The sequence below is a fragment of the Stegostoma tigrinum genome, chromosome 25 (genome assembly GCF_030684315.1).
Source record: "Stegostoma tigrinum isolate sSteTig4 chromosome 25, sSteTig4.hap1, whole genome shotgun sequence".
Taxonomy (NCBI): Eukaryota; Metazoa; Chordata; class Chondrichthyes; order Orectolobiformes; family Stegostomatidae; genus Stegostoma; species Stegostoma tigrinum.
The window spans coordinates 27,712,117-27,732,454 of record NC_081378.1 but is presented as its reverse complement, the minus strand read 5'-3'; the positions used below and the strand labels follow the sequence as shown (position 1 = coordinate 27,732,454).

General features: G+C 36.9%; 1 protein-coding gene across 3 annotated transcripts in view; it reads right to left on the bottom strand.

The window, feature by feature from the left end:
- The window catches only part of tubgcp6 (tubulin gamma complex component 6), a 52,830-nt gene that overhangs the window by 3,966 nt on the left and 28,526 nt on the right, over positions 1–20,338 (bottom strand). For 2 of the 3 annotated variants that reach the window (XM_048554264.2, XM_048554263.2), the window contains 15 exons: positions 18,856–19,005; positions 17,441–17,522; positions 16,607–16,695; positions 15,879–15,982; positions 14,454–14,592; positions 14,220–14,342; positions 12,600–13,977; positions 12,240–12,322; positions 11,097–11,331; positions 9,727–9,895; positions 7,645–7,786; positions 6,254–6,448; positions 4,163–4,295; positions 803–1,016; positions 105–304 (listed from right to left, as the gene is read on the bottom strand). In XM_048554264.2, coding sequence (XP_048410221.1) covers positions 105–304; positions 803–1,016; positions 4,163–4,295; positions 6,254–6,448; positions 7,645–7,786; positions 9,727–9,895; positions 11,097–11,331; positions 12,240–12,322; positions 12,600–13,977; positions 14,220–14,342; positions 14,454–14,592; positions 15,879–15,982; positions 16,607–16,695; positions 17,441–17,522; positions 18,856–19,005 — 3,436 coding nt within the window. The remainder of the gene's footprint in view (positions 1–104; positions 305–802; positions 1,017–4,162; positions 4,296–6,253; positions 6,449–7,644; positions 7,787–9,726; positions 9,896–11,096; positions 11,332–12,239; positions 12,323–12,599; positions 13,978–14,219; positions 14,343–14,453; positions 14,593–15,878; positions 15,983–16,606; positions 16,696–17,440; positions 17,523–18,855; positions 19,006–20,338) is intronic. The other variant, XM_048554266.2, reaches the window with a different exon arrangement.

The following is a 20,338-nucleotide window of genomic DNA, read 5'->3' as shown; positions in this document are numbered from 1 at the left end:
GTTTCAGTTATAGATTCAGCAAAATTTTTTTTTCATCAGTAATAGACCTTACATCTGATTTAAAGGGAACTGTAACTGTCAATGGATGAATGCACATACCCTACCTTTGAAAAGGAAGTGTGAATAATGTTTAAATGTTTTGTAGGATTGCTGCATCACAGTAAAGTTGGGATGAATTGTCATTTGCTTTTCAGCATCATACTGCCAGGCTTCAGAGATCAACTGACTACGGAATTTCAGAATCAGACTGAAAATATTGTGTATGATATTCATCACTGGAGCAGCTTTCTCTGTTAATAATCCCCTATAAAATCAAAAAGGAAAATGTTAGTTGCAAAGATTTTGCCTTCATTATCAATTAGAAGTCACATTTTCTATGTGAAAATAAATAGCTTAAAGTGCAAAAATCAAAATATTTGCTTTAAGTATGTGTTGTGATGTAATGTAGTAAGAATTGGAGCCACTAAAGCTACTTTTAGCCCTTTCAAAGCACAAGTATTTGGCACGCAAGCAACTCCTTTTCTACTCTGTTCAATCTTTACATCAGAAGTATTCTTCCTTTCCTTTCTTTCAAAAAGGGAAAAATATAACCAATAGCAACAATCATTTTAACTGTGTTTTTGCTCATTTGCCTTTTATGGGTATTAAGTTTTAGGATTGTGATGTGATTGTCAGTTCAGCATTCTTTCCCTGATGTTTCTTACAGTTCGTCAATGTTGTTGTGCAGCAAAATAGTTATCATAAAATAGGCATGTCAGGCCATGCTTTAGAACGGCTGCAGACAAAAGAAAACCATTCTTGCCTGAAAATGCCTTTGTTAAGGTATTCTGCATGTGTTCTGTGGAGTTCATCCAGATTTCCAACCGATGATAATTTGTGTACAAATTCACACCAGGTCACATGCAAGATCTGATTAGCAATGTAACCTTGGATGACTTTGACAAAATGCTGCATTTCATGCCGATAGAGTTGAAGTTGATGAAATTGAACTGAATTTGAAAAACGATTCACTAAAGCTAAAAGAAAAAAGAAATTAAAAAGATAAAATTTTCATCATGCTAGAAAAATAGGTGGTGACTTGCATTTGTAACTCACAAGACTTCTCAAGATCAGCTGGTCAGAAGCAAAACATGATAAATACTCTGCAATTGTACTGTTGTTGAATTAGTTCATTATTCTTGTATCATAATGTTAAACAGAATTAGGTGGTTTTAGCTAATGCTGAGGATAGCACATTTTCACTACTTATCACCAAATTAGCAATCATTTCTCCCAGTTTTTAGACATATTATCTGATACATAACGCCTTGTTATATAGCACATAATCCCAAATTCATTTACCATATCAACAGAGGAGGACTTAATTATCTTCAGATACAATAATAGGAAATATTTTTGTAACGTGATCAAAATTCCCAATTTCAAGAATTCACCAATTACAGATAACAGTGATTTTTAAAAATGTTCAGGAACAAAGATCACTGATTCATCTAGATTAGCACTTTTCATACTGTGATTCACTGACTAGTAGCATGTTGCCAACAAACATTCATCCAATTCCTCTTCAAAAGGAAAACACACAACCAAATGTTTTGATTTCTTCAGCTCAATATTCTCCATATCAAATCTACTTTCATCCATATCTGCACAGACTGAAGCCTTAGGGTAAGCAATTTCTTTCTTTAATTCTCATTTTCAGATGAACAAGTTGTCTGCCTTCAATAATTATACATCCACCAGTTATACATTCAAGGAAGAAAATGCTACCCAGGATAATCTCAGTTATTACAGGCCGGTTAGGTTAACTTCAGTGGTGGGAAACTTCTAGAATCAATCATCTTCAGAACAGAATTAATAATCATATGGATATATGTTAATAAAAGTAAACAGCATGGATATCTTAAGTGAAATTTGTGTAATAAACTTGCCAAAGCTCTTTGAAGAGATAATAGAAAAGATCAGTGAACGAACGCTGTGGATGTGGTGGACGTGGACATCCAAAAGGTGGTCAATACAGTACCATACACAGACTTGTGAGAAATGTTAGAACTTGTGAAACAAAAATGACAGTAACAACAAGGATACAAAATTAGGTGAGTGGTAGGAAACAGAAAGTAATGGTCAACGTATATTTTTCAGGCTGGTGGAAAACTTATAGTGGAGTTCCCTACAAATCAGACTTCAGCCCCTTGCTTTTCCTGACATACATTAATGTTCTAGACTTTGGAATAATGGGCTTCAGATCGGTATGACAGGTCGGCACAACATTGAGGGCCGAAGGGCCTGTACTGTGCTGTAATGTTCTATGTTCTAATACAGGAGAAAACTTCAAACATTGCAGACAGTACAAACCTTGGGAGCATTGTAAATGCATTGTCAGTACAGAACTTCAAGAGGACATTGACAAGTTGACGGAGTGAGCAGAAAGGGGGCAGATGAAGTTCAACGCAGAAAGATGAGGTGATACATTTTGGTAGAAAGAATATGGAGAGTAAGCAGAAAATAAAGGTGAGTACTCTAACCAATATACAACAGCACAGAAACCTGGATGTAAATGTGCACAATCGTTAAAAGATGGCAGGACAGGTGGACAGCACAATTAATAAAGCATACAGTACACAAGGCTTACTTAACAGAGAGGTATAGAGTACAGGAGGTGGGAGGTTATGCTGAACCTATATCAGACACTAGCTCAATCTCAGCTGGAGTACTGGGTACAGTTTTGGGTGCCAGAATTTAGGAAGGATATGAATGCAATGTAGCAAGTTTTTTTTTAAAACGTTCACTCATGGGATATGGACAACATTGGCTGGGTCAGCATTTATAACTCATTCATACGTGCCCTTGAAAAGGTGGTGGTGAGTGAAAAAAACGTTTACAAGTATCGTTCAAGTGTCACAAAATCTCAGTTATGATAACAGACTGGAGATGTTGCTGTTTTCTTTGGAGTGGAAAACACAGGAACAGGAACAGTCATTTAGCCTATTGAGTCTGTTCTGCCATTTAATAATCATGACTGATCAAACACTTCAGTATCTTTTATCCACAATATCACCATAACCCTTTACATCATTGTTAATCAGAAATCTATCAATCTCTACTTTAAACACACTCAAAGATTTAGCTTACACAGCTCTCTGGGGAGAAGAATTCTGAAGATTCGCAACCCTGGGCGTAAATGAAAACTTCTCATTGTCTTGGTCTTCGTCTCCTCTCTCTTTAAATTGTGCCTCCTCTGGCTAGACTCCCCAGGCACGGGAAACATCTTACCAGGGCCTAGCCTATCTGTCTATCTCTAAGTACTTTGTGGGTTTAAGTGATATTATCTCTCATTCTTCAAAACAGTAGCAAATACAGGTCCTGTTTTGTCCTCTCTCCATTGAACAGTTCCACCATCATGAGAACAAGTCTGGTAAAGCTTCATTACACTCTTTCAATGGCATCAATTTCCTTCCAGAGGCAGGGAGGCCAAAACTACACACAGTATCCAGGTGTGTCTAACTAAGCTTCAGTACAATTAAAGCAAGATTCCTGTACTCAAATACCAGATTAACTTTCAGCCCCATTTATTTCTCCAACACAACCTTTTTGCTAATAGTAGTTTCCTTCAAGTCCTCATTCTTCCAGGTTACTTTGATTCCTAATTCTGTTAGATTTCTTGTATCTTCCTCAATGAAAACAGACACAAATTAAGCATTTAGTTTCTTTGCTATTTCTCTATTTCCCATTTTAAATTCACCTGACTCTCCCTGTAATGGACACTTGTTTGAATGATCCAAAGATTTATTTCTTACATGCCTATCGAAGTCTGTTTTGGTCAAAACTGCATTCATATTCTCTTTTTCTGTTCTATATCAGCTAAAACCAGACATAACGTGCAAAACAAATTATTAGCACGAGGTACCTTAGATATGTAACTAACATTTATTCATTTTGGAGTGACTATGCTAATAATTTATGAAACAGTCTATTTTCTGATTTTGTTACTTCACACATTTATCTAATAAGTAATCCATGTCCTCTTTTCAGGCTAATCTTGTGTTTAATTGTAGCCAAAAAAAAGTTAATAAATCCATTTAAATACATTTTTACATTCCATTTCTTGCAAAAATTCAATGATTCTCAACATATGTTCAACAAAAAGGGATTAATATTCTTGCACCTGTACGTTTTAAATGGAACCAGACATCTTTTAGTGTCCAGAACATATGCTTTAGCTGCAGCAGAAAAGAAAAGATCTTGTTGTATTTGCTCATGCAGCTTTCTGTGATCACGATGTTGAGGGGCCAGTTCACCTACACAAGCATACAGGTAAAAGAAAAATAATGTTCATTATTGAGACTGGGTATTGATGTACAGTCTGATATCAATTTCAAAACAGGCATATTTACACTCAATTCTCCTCTAATCCTAAAATAATTTCCTGGCACCTCACAAATGTTGTCAGCTAATTTTGGTAACTTACAATTCGTTGTGAAGCATAGTAAATTTCTATTTTGGCATTCAGTTCATATATAATTGGAGTGAAATGTCACAAAACAAGCATTTTTGAATACCACCAAAAATTTAAATAAAGCAAAGCCTCATTCATGAAAGGATTCATCATCATAAAGGTGAGTTTAACTTTGTGTTCATCTTGGAAGTATATCCATATTAATTGATTTTGAACGCATAATATTTTCATTTTGCATAAAATATATAAACTTGTTTAAGATAGCTCACTTTTGCTCAAGATTTGTTTGGAAGCATCTGTAGATTTGTTCAAATTCGTACAAATTTTTAGGAACAAAAAAGGTCATAAACCGACAGGTTCTTTGTTTGAACTCAATCCCATTTTTCAACATTTTCATCAAGCCAATCTATTCCTTCTTTCTGGAAAAGTGCATGTAATGTCCATTCAAGTCACCTATACCAAAAGCTTCAAGTGATTTACTTAGAAAAGTATTTCATATACTTTGAAATATTTTTGGATGACACAATTAGTCAAATTTTCCAATTATTTGTTGAATACTGTTGAAACTGATCATTTATTTTTGAAACTTTCATCAGCATGATCAATATGTTTTATTAACTTCTTTAAAACGCTGGAAACGTTAGTTACAATTTTGATAAGAACACACAAAATTATCCAGCTTTTCTTCAAAATAAATTAAGATCCTTAAAAATCTGATTTCATCTTGGTGTCCTTTGCAATATTTGTCCAAAGATAATAAAATGCAATTATTGTACAGTGATCAGTGCATAGCACCACAGTTATAGTGAGTCTGTACGTAGAAAAAATACTTTCCATTTGCAAGTCTAAACTGTTAATAATGAACACAGGTTCATTAATTTTTTTTTCCCCCCATTTTAAAGCACCAATGAACCAGGATGACATATTCCTACAATATTTTCATTATGTCCCACCAATTCTGTTGACCAGTACACAATGACTATTGCATTCAACAAATATTGTTAGTAATGTTCAGACTGAACTGCATTTTTCATTCCACTGACCGTTTCTTTAAAGATTCAAATCCTTCTGAAGATGCTGTATTGTGCCTCATTATGTGTTTTGCAAGCTAGCGTGGCACCGGCAATGTGGGCTCAATTCTCACATTCCCTGAGGTTATCATGAAGGACTGTCCTCATCAACGTCTCTCCTCTCCTGACGCATGGTGCAAAAACCACCAGCAGTCATATAGTCAGAGTTGTACAGCACAGAAACAGACCCTTCAGTCCTTCATCAGATGAAGGGTCTAGGCCCGAAACGTCAGTTTTTGTGCTCCTGAGATGCTGCTTGGCCTGCTGTGTTCATCCAGCTCCACACTTTGTTCTCTTGGATTCTCCAGCATCTGCAGTTCCCATTATCACCTTCAGTCCAAATTGTCCATGCCAACCAGATATCCTTTATTAATTTGGTCTCATTTGCCCCAGTCATCTTTTTAATGAGAGAGCAGCCCTACGATCTGGTAAGACTATGCTGACTTTTCCTTTTTTATTTGTTCTCTCTCCAATTTCAGTGTAACTCAAATTTGAGTGCACAATAACCTCTTGATGCCAAACATTCCGGGCTGGTAAGGTTAGTGTGTGTTACCAAACCAAACTGCTTGATCTTCAGTTTGCACTAATTCTGTCAGAAACCTTGTCTCTCAGTGAACATCTTTGTCATGTTTGTATTTATTTATTAACACTCAAATTGCCTAAATGAAAACATATTAGAACAAATTATTAGAAATGAAAGATATTTAAATCTCTAAGAAAATGCTCTGACCTTGTATCTTAGTTCCAAACAGTTCAAAGCATCAGGTGCATTGGGCTTGAATACTTCAGGCAGATATTTGAGAGCAAAGGTCAGATTAGAGGCAAGCTTAGAGTCTCCATGAAGACTATACTGCAAAGCCTTGTTCAAGATTGAATTCAGAACTAAAGGATTCAGAAGTTCTCCAGGGGTCTGTCCAGATCCAAGCTATTGAAACAAATAATAATTTCAGTCTATTTCATAATTGGTCTGCAAACCTCACGGATATTAAGCTGTGGGCAATTACTAAATTAAAACTTAAGCATAAATATCAATGCCTTGCCATTCAATCTCAATTTCATAAGGTTAGTTTTTAAATAATTGGTGTCTGAATTCTATCGAAACATAAATAAAGAACTGTAAAGTAATTTTTTATTTAGCAAAGCATGTATTGCTACAATTCTGTGAGTTAGACAGTGGTCTTTGAGTCCACTTGCTCTGCCTGCTGGCAATAAGATTACCAAGTGTAATAAGTTTGGACATTTCCATTCAACTGCTAGTGGGCTTTTCATTTGGCACTAAACAAGCAATCTCAGTCAGAGAAGCCAGAGAATGAATAATGTATCAAATGGGAAAATGTCACACTGGTTCATTATGGACGCTCTCTGAGGGTTGGGCTAAGGTACATGGGAGGCTGAAATTACCTACACTAAACAAGTTGCATCCCAGTCCTAATGACGGGAACCAAATTCAGAACTTTTTATGATAAAAATTTTAAACTTGTGCTCAGCTTGTAAACAAAACAAGTTACCAGAGGGTAGAGAAATTTGTGAACTTTATTTCATCGTTTCAATTTTAGGGCTGCTGATGGTGCTTGGTTGAGTTCAATGGCAACAGCTAGACTATGAAGTAGTCAGAGCATCTTTCCTCCAAAGTTGACTCTAACTCCTCGAATCTACACATACAATAACCTACTGGGCTTCTAAAAAAATGGCTCCCACTTGTGGCTTGGTCCAAGTATTCCCTGTTACACGTTTGTTCTTACACACATTAGACAAGTCAAGCAGACAATTACACAAATGAGGGCCTTATCAGAATCAATAAGTACTTTTTCCAGGGATGTGAAAATACCTAATGGCAGGAATGGAAGAAGGCATTTAGATGTTTTACTATAATTCCCACAATTTTATCTTTAATCGTGGAAGATTGTAAGCTTTTTGTTTCAAATACTTTTGGGATTCACAGTCTATACTCAAGGTTGCAACAATCTGGTGTACCAAGAAACAAATATTACTTGTTTATTTCAAAGCTAGGCCACATATTAAGACAATAAAAACATATGCTGAAAAGGGTTGGTTTAAACAATTGTTAGTCAATGTAAAATCAAGTAAAATTTATAAATATCCTCAGCTATTCAAATTTACCTTTTCAAAGAGCATATCACTCAGTGATTGGGCAAACTCTCCATCTTCCATCAAAAGGAAATGTCTTAGTGCTTCAAAGTCCTGTTCAATGTTCAGTTCCACAAACAAGTAATCTATTATGGCTTTATTTACCAGAGAGGCACTAGAAAATTTGGAAGGAGCGAATGAAAATAGTTCATTAAAAAAGGTAATTTAACAAGTAAAATGCAGAAAAAAAACTATAATTTTCTCAGCATTCATATTAGTCTCAGTGGCCACTCTGACAAATGTAAAACATTTATTCCTTCAATATAAAGTTCATTAATTTTTAATCCATATTGACGACAGTTACTGGCCTTCCACATTCTACCTTCCTCAACTTGGAATCACCAAACATTGTAATTTATCTAAACTCTATTCACCTAGTTTTCTGTCTTACTGACCTCCATTGGCTGTTAGTTAAGCAATACTTTGATTTTAAAACAGCATTTAGCCAAAGTGAAATATGGCCCCACATGCACATGCCAAAATGTGGCCACAGAAGCGTCAGTGCACATGCCACAGATGTCACTACATACTGTGTGCACTGATGTCAGCAGCAGAGCATATCAGATGGTTCCTACCATGGCCCCACATGTGCAGGTGCTGGGACAGCTGGAGGTGAAGTGGAGGTCCAATAGACACTAACTGGAGAGGTAAGGGTGCTCAAAACTGTGCTCTTTTAAGAGAAATTAACACAATCACATGTTCGATGTAAAACATTCCACTAAGTGAGAAGTCGCTTGTGTCGTAAAATATATTCGGGCAATTTTAACTCCCAGTGTGAAGAGGCTGGAGAAACAGAGTGATTATCTTAGGTCTCCCAGAGACCAGGAAAACGTACAACTTCTAACTGAAAGTATTAGCTTAGAACTTCGACAGCACCAGCTGCTTTTGGTCACTTAAGATGAATGCAGATTGCCTCTTTGCGTATGTGTGCTCTTTACACAACCAAATTGCAGCATTTAAATTTACAGCAATTTTAAAATGCTCATTTCTATAAATCCATGAATAACCTTGCGCCCCCTATCTTTGTAATTTCCACTCAGTCATCCAAGATTATTTGTCCTTCTCAATTCTAGAGGCTTGAACACCCCCATTCGTCACCACCCCTGCTTTGCAACCTTGCCTTTATTTGCCAAGACCCTACGTTTTGGAATTCACACAATCTCCTCACTTTTCCTTCCTCCCTCCGGACACTGTTTAAATATACCTCTTTGCCCATCAGCCCTTATAGCTCCTTGTGTGGTTTGTTGATGTGCCCGTGAAGTGCCCTGGGATGTTTCTCTACATAGCAGAAACTATGTACTTACATGTTCCACCATATATATTTGTTCCTCCACAGCTGCTGCCAGTCAGAAGTTTCTCCAGAAGATTTCAGTTTTACAACTTCTGCAGTATTTTTCTTTTATAAATATCATAGAAATCATAGAAACCCTACAGTGTGGAAACAGGCCATTCAGCCCAACAAGTCCACACCACCCCTCCGAACAGCATACCACCCTGACCCATTCCCCAACCTCTACACTTCTCTTGTCGAACCCACCGAATCTAAACAGCCCTGGGCAAGATGGACAACTTAGCATTGCCAATCATTCTACCCTGCACATCTTTTGGCTGAGAGAGGAAACCAGAGCACCTGGAGAAAATCCACACAGACACGGGGAGAATGTGCAAACTCCACACAGGCAATTGCCTGAGGGTGGAATCGAACCCGGGCCCCTGGCGCTGTGAGGCAGCAGTGCTAACCACTGAGCCACCATGCTGCCACTATGGAAATGTTGCTACAATTAGCACCCTATTATTGTCAAATGTACTTTAGAAGTTTTGTTTTGGATAGATGGTGTAAATTGAAGTGCTGATCAAATATAACTACAAATTTAAATTTTAACTGGTATTTTCCTTCTCAAATTATCTTTCTCAGCCTATTTTTTTCCAGATTTTCTGTCTCGGAGAAGTGACTATGAGTCAGAAGGTCTTAAAAATACTTTGTTGATCTGTATCACTAACTTAAAAGAAATTGCAACCATCATAATAATAGCCATTTGAGTCAAAAATACTTACTGAGCTATAAGAGGAGCTGTTATTGAATGCTTCATTAGTACTGGAAGTGAGATAAGACTACTTGCTTGCACTGCTGTCGCATCTGTTGCTCTACGAACTGAAGGATCCAAGGCCAATAAATAGGGTTCACTTATCACATTCTGAAGTAGGTGCGTGATAGGTGGCTCAGCTGAAACAAATAATGCACAGAAAGTTAAAATCAAGTCCAAAGAATTAAAACATGAATTCAGTAAATCAGATGTTGCCAGGGTGAAACATCATTCAAAAGGAGCATGGGTTAGAAAACTCGTGCAACAATCTTGTAGCTCCAGTTCCACCTCAACCTCCCGTTACAATACAACTCTATGCTGGCAGCAGGAATTCTTACGTAGAAATTTTTACCAGTTATCGAGGCAAGAGATGATGTACCTTACAATCCTTGGGAAATAAGGGTTAGAAATATCAGGCAAAATTCCTTACGTATGTGAAAAGGTTTTAAAAGAGCCATATCTACATTAATTCCATTACAAACAAAAAGCAGTGATCCCTCCAAGAACATCTGTGTTTTATCACTGATACCAGTGATACAGATCCATATTCTAATTTCATGCAGTATTCCATCTTCCTCAGATCCATTAAATTCTTACCTGCTTTGCAAGTGAATAGATGTCGTTTACCATTTGCCTGCAAGCTACTGGTATAGGTGATATTTTCTAATCAACCTGCTCAGAGATGGTATTTCTCACCTCTGGAGCAGGTGGGAATTGAATCCAGGCCTCCTAAACCAGAGGGTGGGACACCATCACTATGTTACAAGAGCCCTTAAGCATTAGTTACATACTGTTACTGATTAACATCATGATTAAATGAAAGAGAACTCATTTCACATTAACAAAGTGTGGAGCTAGACGAACACCGCAGGCCAAGCTGCTTGACCTGCTGTGTTCATCCAGCTCTACACCGTGTTATCTCGGATTCTCCAGCATCTGCAGTTCCCATTATCTCTCATTTCACAGTAATACAGGATGAATAGTCAGATAGTTCAGCAATTGCTTGTTGTTTCATGATCATTAATGGATCACCAAAATACATCAGCTTGAAAGGCATATTTAAGACTACCACTACAAATCAAATTTGTTGTCAATCACAGGGGCACGCTCACCAAATACATGCATTTATGACAGCAATCATGAGCTCGTAACCCCACTTCAACACTCAGCAAGCGATTCAAAGATTTCTCTATCTCCAAAAGAGCAAGAAAAATGTCTTCAGTTTTTTTTTTAAACCAGAGAAATACAGCTCTTTTAATATTAAATATGATAATAAAGCTTCCAGGGGCAAGTATCAAAATAGTACATTTGAAATAAATTCTTCAATCAGTAAACACTCACACATCAATTCATAATTATCCCGGTAATGTTCTACACAATACTGGTCTGCCAAGCTTTTGAGGTAGGCCTGTTCTTTCTCCCATGTTGAATTCTCAATAGCTGCTTCTTGGGCAGGTTCTGTCGCAAAGTTCATAAGATCACTTGCTGTATCCATTAGGACTTCATCTGTGGATTCTGAATCACACTCATTTTTTTCTTGAAGGCAAGACCTTTGTAGTTCTAATGGGTTTTTATTCTGAAAGATAAAACATAATAATTCACCTTCCAGAACCCAATTTTTGTCAACTAAATAGAATGCCCAGATGTATGAAGTACTCTTTAACTAAGAAAATTCAATATTACAAACCACATGCATAAAATCTATTACTGATTAAAAATATATTCGCATTGATTTGGAAATCTTTTCAATTAAGATTTTGTGGTTGCAGAGATAATAATTTGGAATAAAAAAATTCAAGTATAATGACAAATCAAAAAGAGCCATAACTGTATAAAAAGGACATAATGTGTAGTGGTTACATTTTGAAGCTAGAAATCCAGGGAACGGACCGATTATTTGAATAATACAAGTCCAAATTCTCCCACAGCAATCTGTTCTTAGGTCACCTGTCTACTACTAAACAATTTTAAGAAGGCTGGGTGCCTGCATTTGAACTGAGCTTTTACTTTTTTCTAAACACCTGCAGCCAGGTTTCTGGGTCTTGGGTAATCTGTATAGGTAAAAGGAGGCAGAAAGGGCTGGGCCTGTCAAATATCTTTAAACATTCTGCTTCTGTGCCAGGGAGAGGCAGATCCTGGTCCACTGACCTAACATCCATCCCCTCCTGAGCGCCAAAGCACAAAGATTTTGTTCGCTCCTTGACTGCTATCTCAGCCAGCCTATTTATCTCAGTAACTGCTAGCTAGGAGATCAGATGGAAGGAAACTTGCAACATGTGACAAGACCACAGGTAAACTCTTCCAGGTTTCCTATCTCCAAAGCTTTCCAGTGTGCTCTCCCAGCTGCCCCACAACTCTTTTCCTGCCCTGGAATTTTTATTGGTCTATTATTTCACTTCATCAGAAAGTGTACTAGGGTCAAGTATTCTCTGCAATAACCGACTACAGAAGTATCAATTGAATTCCATATCAACAACAAAATACCTCATCTTGAGTGCACATGGTCTGAAGAGGCTGGAAAGATGCTGTGTTTTCTGAACTATCATTTATGATATTTTCACAGTTACCTGCAAATGATAATTAAAGGGACAATTATACAAACATACTTTAGTAACTTCACAGTTCACAATATTGAAACACTAAATCATTTGCATGGTACCTATAAAGCAACTTGCGATTTATATACTAATCAATAAGTTTTTCCAAGATATGAATAGTTAAACTAACTGTAACATGTATAGGTTTTTTGTTTATTTTTATAGGTGATAGAGAAGAAAATTTCAGTTATGAAAATGTTTGCATTGTTGAAGCAGTGAAACTCAGTAATGGTCTTGCATTTCCTACCTTGAGATTCATTTCTTTCATCATTTTGATTTTCATTCAGCTCTAGTTCAGGACTGGGAAGAGCTGTGCTCAGTTTAGATTTGACTGCGTTTTTGACATTTTCTTCAGGGCTGGTAGTGTGCATAACATTTGCATTTTGTTCTTCATTAGATTTATTTGACATCATTCTTTCTACTTCACTGTTTTTGTGATACAATATGTCTTGCATTGTAGAGCCAGTTGAAGGACCAACACAAACTTTTTGCCTTGGGATCAAATTTGCTTCCACGTCTGGTGACCATTCTCCTATCCTGATATTGGAGTAAGAAGGATGCCGAAAAGAAGACCAACCAGATCCAGGAGTTTCTGCATTAGATGCAGGTTGTCCAATGTTAGTCAGAGGTTGTGATGATTCACTGTAAGTATTCCATTGTGCCGCAGGTAGTGCAATATCAGACACATCGCTACCAAGCTGAATGTTGCTTTGTGACACATGGCCATGGATGTTCCATCTAGCTCGATATGGTCCTACATTAGAAACATACTCACCAACTTGTATATTGGCTTGTGATGCATGCCCATGAATATTTGCTTGTGGCCAAGACTGCTCAATATTTGAAACATGCTCACCAACTTGTATACTGCTTTTTGATACATGCCCATGAATATTCCATCGTGGTCTAGATGGTTCAACATTAGACATATGATCACCAACCTTAATGTTAGATTCTGAAACATGCCCATAAACATTCCATCGTGGCCTGATGGGTTCAACACTGGTTACGTATTCACTTGCATTTAGGTCTGAATGAGGCATAGAACCATGGACATTGGTATGGGGTTCTGAAGGCTTGTGATCTGTTGCAGACCCTGTAGCTCTGATGTGTGAATCCGAATGTTGTCCGTGAACTTTCCACTGGGGCATCCCCGAATCACCCTCTGAAGGTTTTCTGTCCAGTAACATTTTATGAGAACCTCCAGAAGCTGTTAAAGCAATACTTAAATCGTATTTATCTTTGTCAATTGAAATATCTTTTCTCTCATCCGATAGTTCTGAACCTATTTCCTGCAGAGCCATGTCAAGTATTGTGGCTTGTTTAACTGTTTCAAGGGCAGTTCCAGGTTGCTGTTGCTCACTTGGAAGAAAATCCTCAAAACTTATATCAAGTAAGGATACTTCTTTCTGATTTGGATTATGACAAACGGGCTGATCTTGTGAGTCAGAGTCCAGGAAAGCTACAGGTCCAGGATCTACCTTATAAAGGTGAGCCCTTGATTGCTGAGGCCCTTCTTGGGAGCGAAGTAAATCAGTCTGTGCAGTTACAGTTGAGGCTGCTTCATTCACTGGAGCATAAAGATTTTCCTTCTTGTTGAGTATTTTGTTTTCATTTGATGTGGCCTGAAATGAAGAAAGTTAGAAAATAGCATTTAATACATTGGAAAATAAACATGGGTCCAAAATTCCTATCCTCACCAATTTTGGCAAAAAGTCAAAAATAAAAAGTATCAGAACTATTTGCTAAAAATAAGGGACAAGTTTTGTTCCCAATGTTCATTACGTTTCAAGAATTATCAGCTTTTTGTGTGTTGGAAAAATAGAAAAAGCAAACATCTGGAAATGAAATGCATGTAGTACTGCACCTCAAAGCTCGACTCTTGAGAATCAAAGCTTATATTCAATGGTTCATGATGCTGCATGTCGAATCCAGGAATTACATCCGATTTCCCCCTCTGTTCTCTCAATGGTAACTTCTCTAGCAATGCCTGAGACATTAGAAAAGTTAATCTAAGGACGAGCAATAAGCTGACAATTTTTAAAAAATAATAATACAAGTCATACAATTTGATCATACAATCAAGTACTTGCCCAACTACCTGAAGCTTTTTTTGATCATTACGGAAAAAGTCAGTACGTGCAGTTTCCAACTTGTGCCTTTGAATTTTCCACAAGGCTCTCTGTCCTCGTTTTGCGGCCTCCTCTGATAAGTTGCTGTAATGTTCAATTAACTGTTGCCTGAAATTTAACAGAATAAATTTAAATTTTCGCTTAATACTGCAAAGATCCCTAAGTGCAAATCTCCTTAAATTAATAGACACAAATATATAGAAAAATATTGGAGTTTTGATGAAAAGCCATCAACCTGACATGTTAATAAAATGTGAGGCTGGATGAACACAGCAGGCCAAGCAGCATCTCAGGAGCACAAAAGCTGACGTTTCGGGCCTAGACCCTTCATCAGAGAGCTCTCTGATGAAGGGTCTAGGCCCGAAACGTCAGCTTTTGTGCTCCTGAGATGCTGCTTGGCCTGCTGTGTTCATCCAGCCTCACATTTTATTATCTTGGAATCTCCAGCATCTGCAGTTCCCATTATCTCTTTAACCTGACATGTTAACCGCTTGTTATTCTCCATCAGAGCTGCCTGACCAGTACTATCAATACCTCTTTTTTATTTCAGTCTTGAAATAAACAAGCATTGGATTTAATGTTTAATACCATGTTAAAATCTTCAGAAAATTAAAACTTGGCTGAATGGTATAAACTACAAGTATTTGTTAAAGGGCCAATACCAGGTAACCTAGTAGAAGCTTTTCTTTAAGGGAACTAAAAATGGACAGAGTTGAGGCACAGATTAGCCATGAACTAAACAAATGGTTGAACAGGTTCAAGAAGCTGAATAATCTATTCATGGTCCTATGGGAGCTGGGACAACTACCATTCTGATTCTGAAACTTTGAATTTGTAACATATTCAGAATAAAAGATAGGAGGAATTAGAAAGAGCAATTCAAAGGTACAGAATAGGTCGAACGTGTTAATTACTATAACTGTAGTGCAGACTAGTGTAAATTACAAAAGATTGCAACAGAAAAGAGACGACATATATGTTCCATTAATGGTTTCCAAATAGTTTAACCCAGAGCCAAAATAGGTCTTAGCTGAGCCAATTCCCAAGGTGTATTGAGTTACAATCAACGCTTGTATTACAGTACTGAACCACTAAATCAAAGGGAGTAAGAAGAAACTGTGGCATATTAGATTTTTAAGTATTGTATTCAGATTTAAATGGATAGTTCAACAACAGAATTACTAACCCAATTAGTACCATCCACTGACTACAGAGAAAACCTATGAAGTAAAGAGAATTGTGAAATCCCATTTGAGTTGGAATATCATCGCAAAACAAATTACACAGTGAAATTGCATAAGTGGATAAAAACAATATAATTTGAAATTAATTTTCTCTTTCTCTCTCCTATCTTCAAATAGTTACAGTGTACATATTTTCTAACAAGTAATTACCTTGCCTTTCTCTCCAATTCTTCTTCTTTTATTTCCCGGTCTCTAATCGCCTGCGTCTGCATAAAGTCTTTTTCCATCTCTTGACGTTTTGCTGCGTTTCGACGCTAAGTAAAATAAGATTTAAACTATTTCGATGGTTTCAATTTAGGCAATGTTTTTACAGTAACACAAACACTAAATTTTCAAGGGATAACAAGGTGTAAAGCTGGATGAACACAGGAGGCCAAGCAACATCAGAGGAGCAGGAAAGTCGACGTTTAGGGCCTAGACCCTTCTTTAGAAACGCCAGCCTTCCTGCTCCTTGGCCTGCTGTGTTCAGCCAGCTCTACACCTTGTTATCTCAGATTCTCCAGCATCAGCAGTTCCTGCTGTCACTAAATTTTCAAAACAGGTTATAACTATTGTTATACAAAATACGAGTCAATATGTGACATTCTATTATATTCACTTCACAGGCAACCGTGTTCTGTTCAGAATTGTATAATCGAACTAATGCCCGAAGATCAACTGACGTTTTTCACTATCTTTCACCTGATAACCAGTTTTTACTTGAAGTTGCCTATTCCAAACAGCAACACATAGTTATTTTACAACACAACTAATTGCGATAGTGAAGATTTTCTTCTGGACTGACATTATTTGTAAATACAGTAAACCTCCCAGATAATTAAAAAAAGAATTCCTATTTTTTAAAGGCACTTGAATCTATTACAATAGAAAATGAGCACCTCTACGTCCTTCTCAAATTGTTCTTTTAGCTCCATGAATTGCTCTCGCTTCTTTACATCAGAAGCCTTCCTTTCTGCTATCAGATTAGCTACAGATCAAAAATACAAAAACAGAAAAATCAGTATACCATTTAAGTTCCTACGACTGAATGCTTTGGAGTTATGATAAGACCAGCAGTTCTACAGTGCACTCAGGGATTTATAGTATTTTTAAAAGACAATAAACATCATCACAGTTTTCTTTCTGATTGATCACAATCTACAATAAATTATACCTGTTAAGAATCATTTAAGTGCTTAGTGGCAGAAATATTAGGTTCCTTTTAGGTTCAATATTCAGCCTGTTACAGAGTATTGTAGCCAATACAATTCTTATTGCGCATGAACAATATTTTATTTGTCAGTAAAGAAAATATTTCAATATTCAGACTTTTAACTGATAACCAGATACCCACATAACTTATCTAGAATCTAAATAAAACAGCGCTATATAAATATGAATCTTATGATGTCACATGTCTCGAAGCACTTCACAGTTAATGAGGAACTTCTGAAGTGTAGCCACTGTTGTAATTTAGGAATATCAGTAAATAAATCAATCATGTTTATGTTATTATGCTACACATGTCAAGCACATGGCATTGTCAATAATAGTCTCATTTCCAAGTCCTCTACTTAATGGCAATTGCTTATGGTCTGTAGTCATTATGGAAGAATTATTCCACATTGAGAGGACAACTAAATTATCATGCTATCCTACGAATTACTGCTTTTTGATACTACGAATATTGTGATTCAGAGAAGTGTCTTATGTTACTCCACATCAAACCATACTTCTAAATGTAGCCATGGCTCTTGTCGCTGTCTGTTGAGCTTGGACAATCAACTCCTGCTGAGCAATTTCCTTTCTCAGATTCTGAAATATTAAAACATTACTTTATCAGTAAACACTAAGCAAAAGTAATATATTCCTAAAACATACATCATAAATGTTTTAAAAATCAAATTTCAACTTTCAAGAATTACAAAGAAACAGTTCAACACTTTAAAGAAATAGCATGTTACAAGATTCATTTTTTAAAAATAACTGGGAGAATGAAACTTGCAGCCTTCCCTCTGGAAGACTTACTCATATATTGTACAATTAATCCAGTCTTTGAGTATTATAAAGTAATCTCTTCAGTCCAGAAATCTATTGTTCAGAAACACTAGTTGTCTGGAAATTTTCTGAATAGACCCAAGCAACTCTCAGCATCATTCTAGTGTAGTACTCTAGGACTGTGAACATGCAAGATTTAGTGTTAACGTTTCGGGTCTGTTGACCCTTCCTTAGAACTGAGGAAGGGTCACTGGACCCAAAACGTTAACTCTGTTTTTTCCTTCACAGATGCTGCCAGACTTGCTGAGCTTTTACAGCAACTTTGTTTTTGTTCTTGACTTACAGCATCTACAGTTCTTTCGTTTTTTTTTAAAATGGAAGATTTAGTATCTGGATAAATAAAACAATTTGTATTCCTGCTTTGTAACATTTTATTACTGTTTTATGTTACAACTAATTATTTATATCCATAGTGGTTTCCAATTCACACATTGTAGTTAGGCAAAGTGAACCATTCTAAAATAACATTAGTCCGAGGTGTTTGTAGATTGCAGTTTACAATGCAATGATAATTTTTCCCTCCAAATTGGCTGTAGTAGAAGATACAATAACAAGTCTACTGCGTCGTTCACTATTCCTCTCGAATATGAAAGAAATTGGCAGGAAGGCATAACTGCAGCCTGCTCACACTAGCAAGTGAGGCAAACAAGGATATTCAGAGCATAGCATTATTTAAATTAATCAATTTTAAAAACCCAGACATCAGAGAAGCAAATTCCATAAATATCATTACATTACTTTTCCCCACAAAACATTTGAAATAAATATGAAGAGAGAAGATTATATTGCAGTGAATTTGTTTTACAATTTAATCAAATACGTTATGATGAACATATACTAAGTTTTTATGCAAACACTCCCAAAATGAAGTAGATTTAGAATTTCCATTTTAAATACTATAAAAGGTGTAAACTTTGCAAAGGCAATAGAAAGTAAAATATAGTAATTGTGCAATGTTCTTTTCCTACCTATACACCCATGCATATGGCACCTACTATAAGAATGACAAAATTCATCTTAAAACCAAGGTGGAAAACTTTTAATTGGTTGAGATATATAATCTATGGTGAGAGGATGCTTTTAAGTTTACCTGTGCCTCTCTGCTGATGGAGTTGTAACGAGCTATCCTTTCCATTCGTCTGACATAAAGAGCCGAGTCTCTTTCAATCTCCTCCAGTTCTTCCAGGGAAAAGGTGACAGAGATGGAGGGAACAGGAATGTCAGACCAACAGATGTAATGCTTTAAAACGAAAAGACGTACATCATTAAACATTGATTACATTCACCACAGAGGAATCTTGCAATAAATTAGTTAAACTGAACAGCAAGGACAAATATTTTAACACAATTCTGTAGTTATAATTCCTGTTTTTTTAAATATAAACAGTTAAACGAGGACTACCACAAGACTCCCTCCACTGTTTCATGAGTAAAGTAACTGCTCGATATATGCTTATACCACTCAGAGAGATTGATTAGTTCAGTTTCAGGACAGTTGGTTTGCAATGCACAGTGATGCGAACAACTCCTGCACTAGTCGAGGTTAGCACTAAGGATTCTCCTCTGACCCTTTTCCTTTGCCCAGAGAACGGCAATCACAGGTTAACAACTCACCAGTCATGTCTCTCTATTGAAACAGTATCCCTATGGTCCAACAGGACAACGGCAACTTTAGCTTTTTACGCTGTACAGATGTTCCCACATTCTATTTCTGATTTACGTTTAATTAATAGAATCCTAATAAAGTCATGGAGCTGTACAGCATTGAAACAGACTCCTCAGTCCAACTTGGCCATGCCGACCAGATGCCCTAAATAAATCTAATCCCATTTGCCAGCATTTGGCCCAGAAACCTCTAAAAACATTCCTATTCATATACCCATCTGGATGTCTTTTAAATGTTGTAATTGTACCAGCCTCCACTACTTCCTCTGGTAGCTGGTTCCATACACACATCACCCACTACTTGAAAAGGTTGTCCCCTAAGTCCCTTTTATATCTTTCCCTTCTCACCTTAAACCTATGTCCTCCATTTAGATTCCAGACCCTTGGGAGAAGACTTTCGCTATTCACTGTATCCATGTCCCTCATGATTTTATAAACCTCTATAAGGTCATCTCTCAGACTCTGACACTCCAGGGATAACAGCCTATTCAGCCTCTCCTCATAGCTCAAACTCTCCAAACCCTGGCAATATCCTTGTAAATCTTTCCTGAATCTTTTCAAGTTTCACAACATCCTTGCTTAACAGGGAGACCAGAACTGAACGCAGTATCCCAAAAATCGCCCAAACAATGTCCTGTACAGCCACAGCATGATCTCCAAAACTTGTACACTCAATGTGCTTCCCAACAAATGCAAGCATATCAAACGCTTTCTTCATTATTCTGTGTACCTGTGACCCTACTTTTAAGGAACCATGAACCTGCACCCCAAGGTTTCTTTGTTCTGCCACACTCCCCTAGACCTTACCATCAAGTGTACAAGCCCTATCCAGATTTGCCTTTCCAAAACGCAGCACCTCACATTTATCTAAATTAAATTCCATCTGCCACTCTTCAGCCCATCTGATT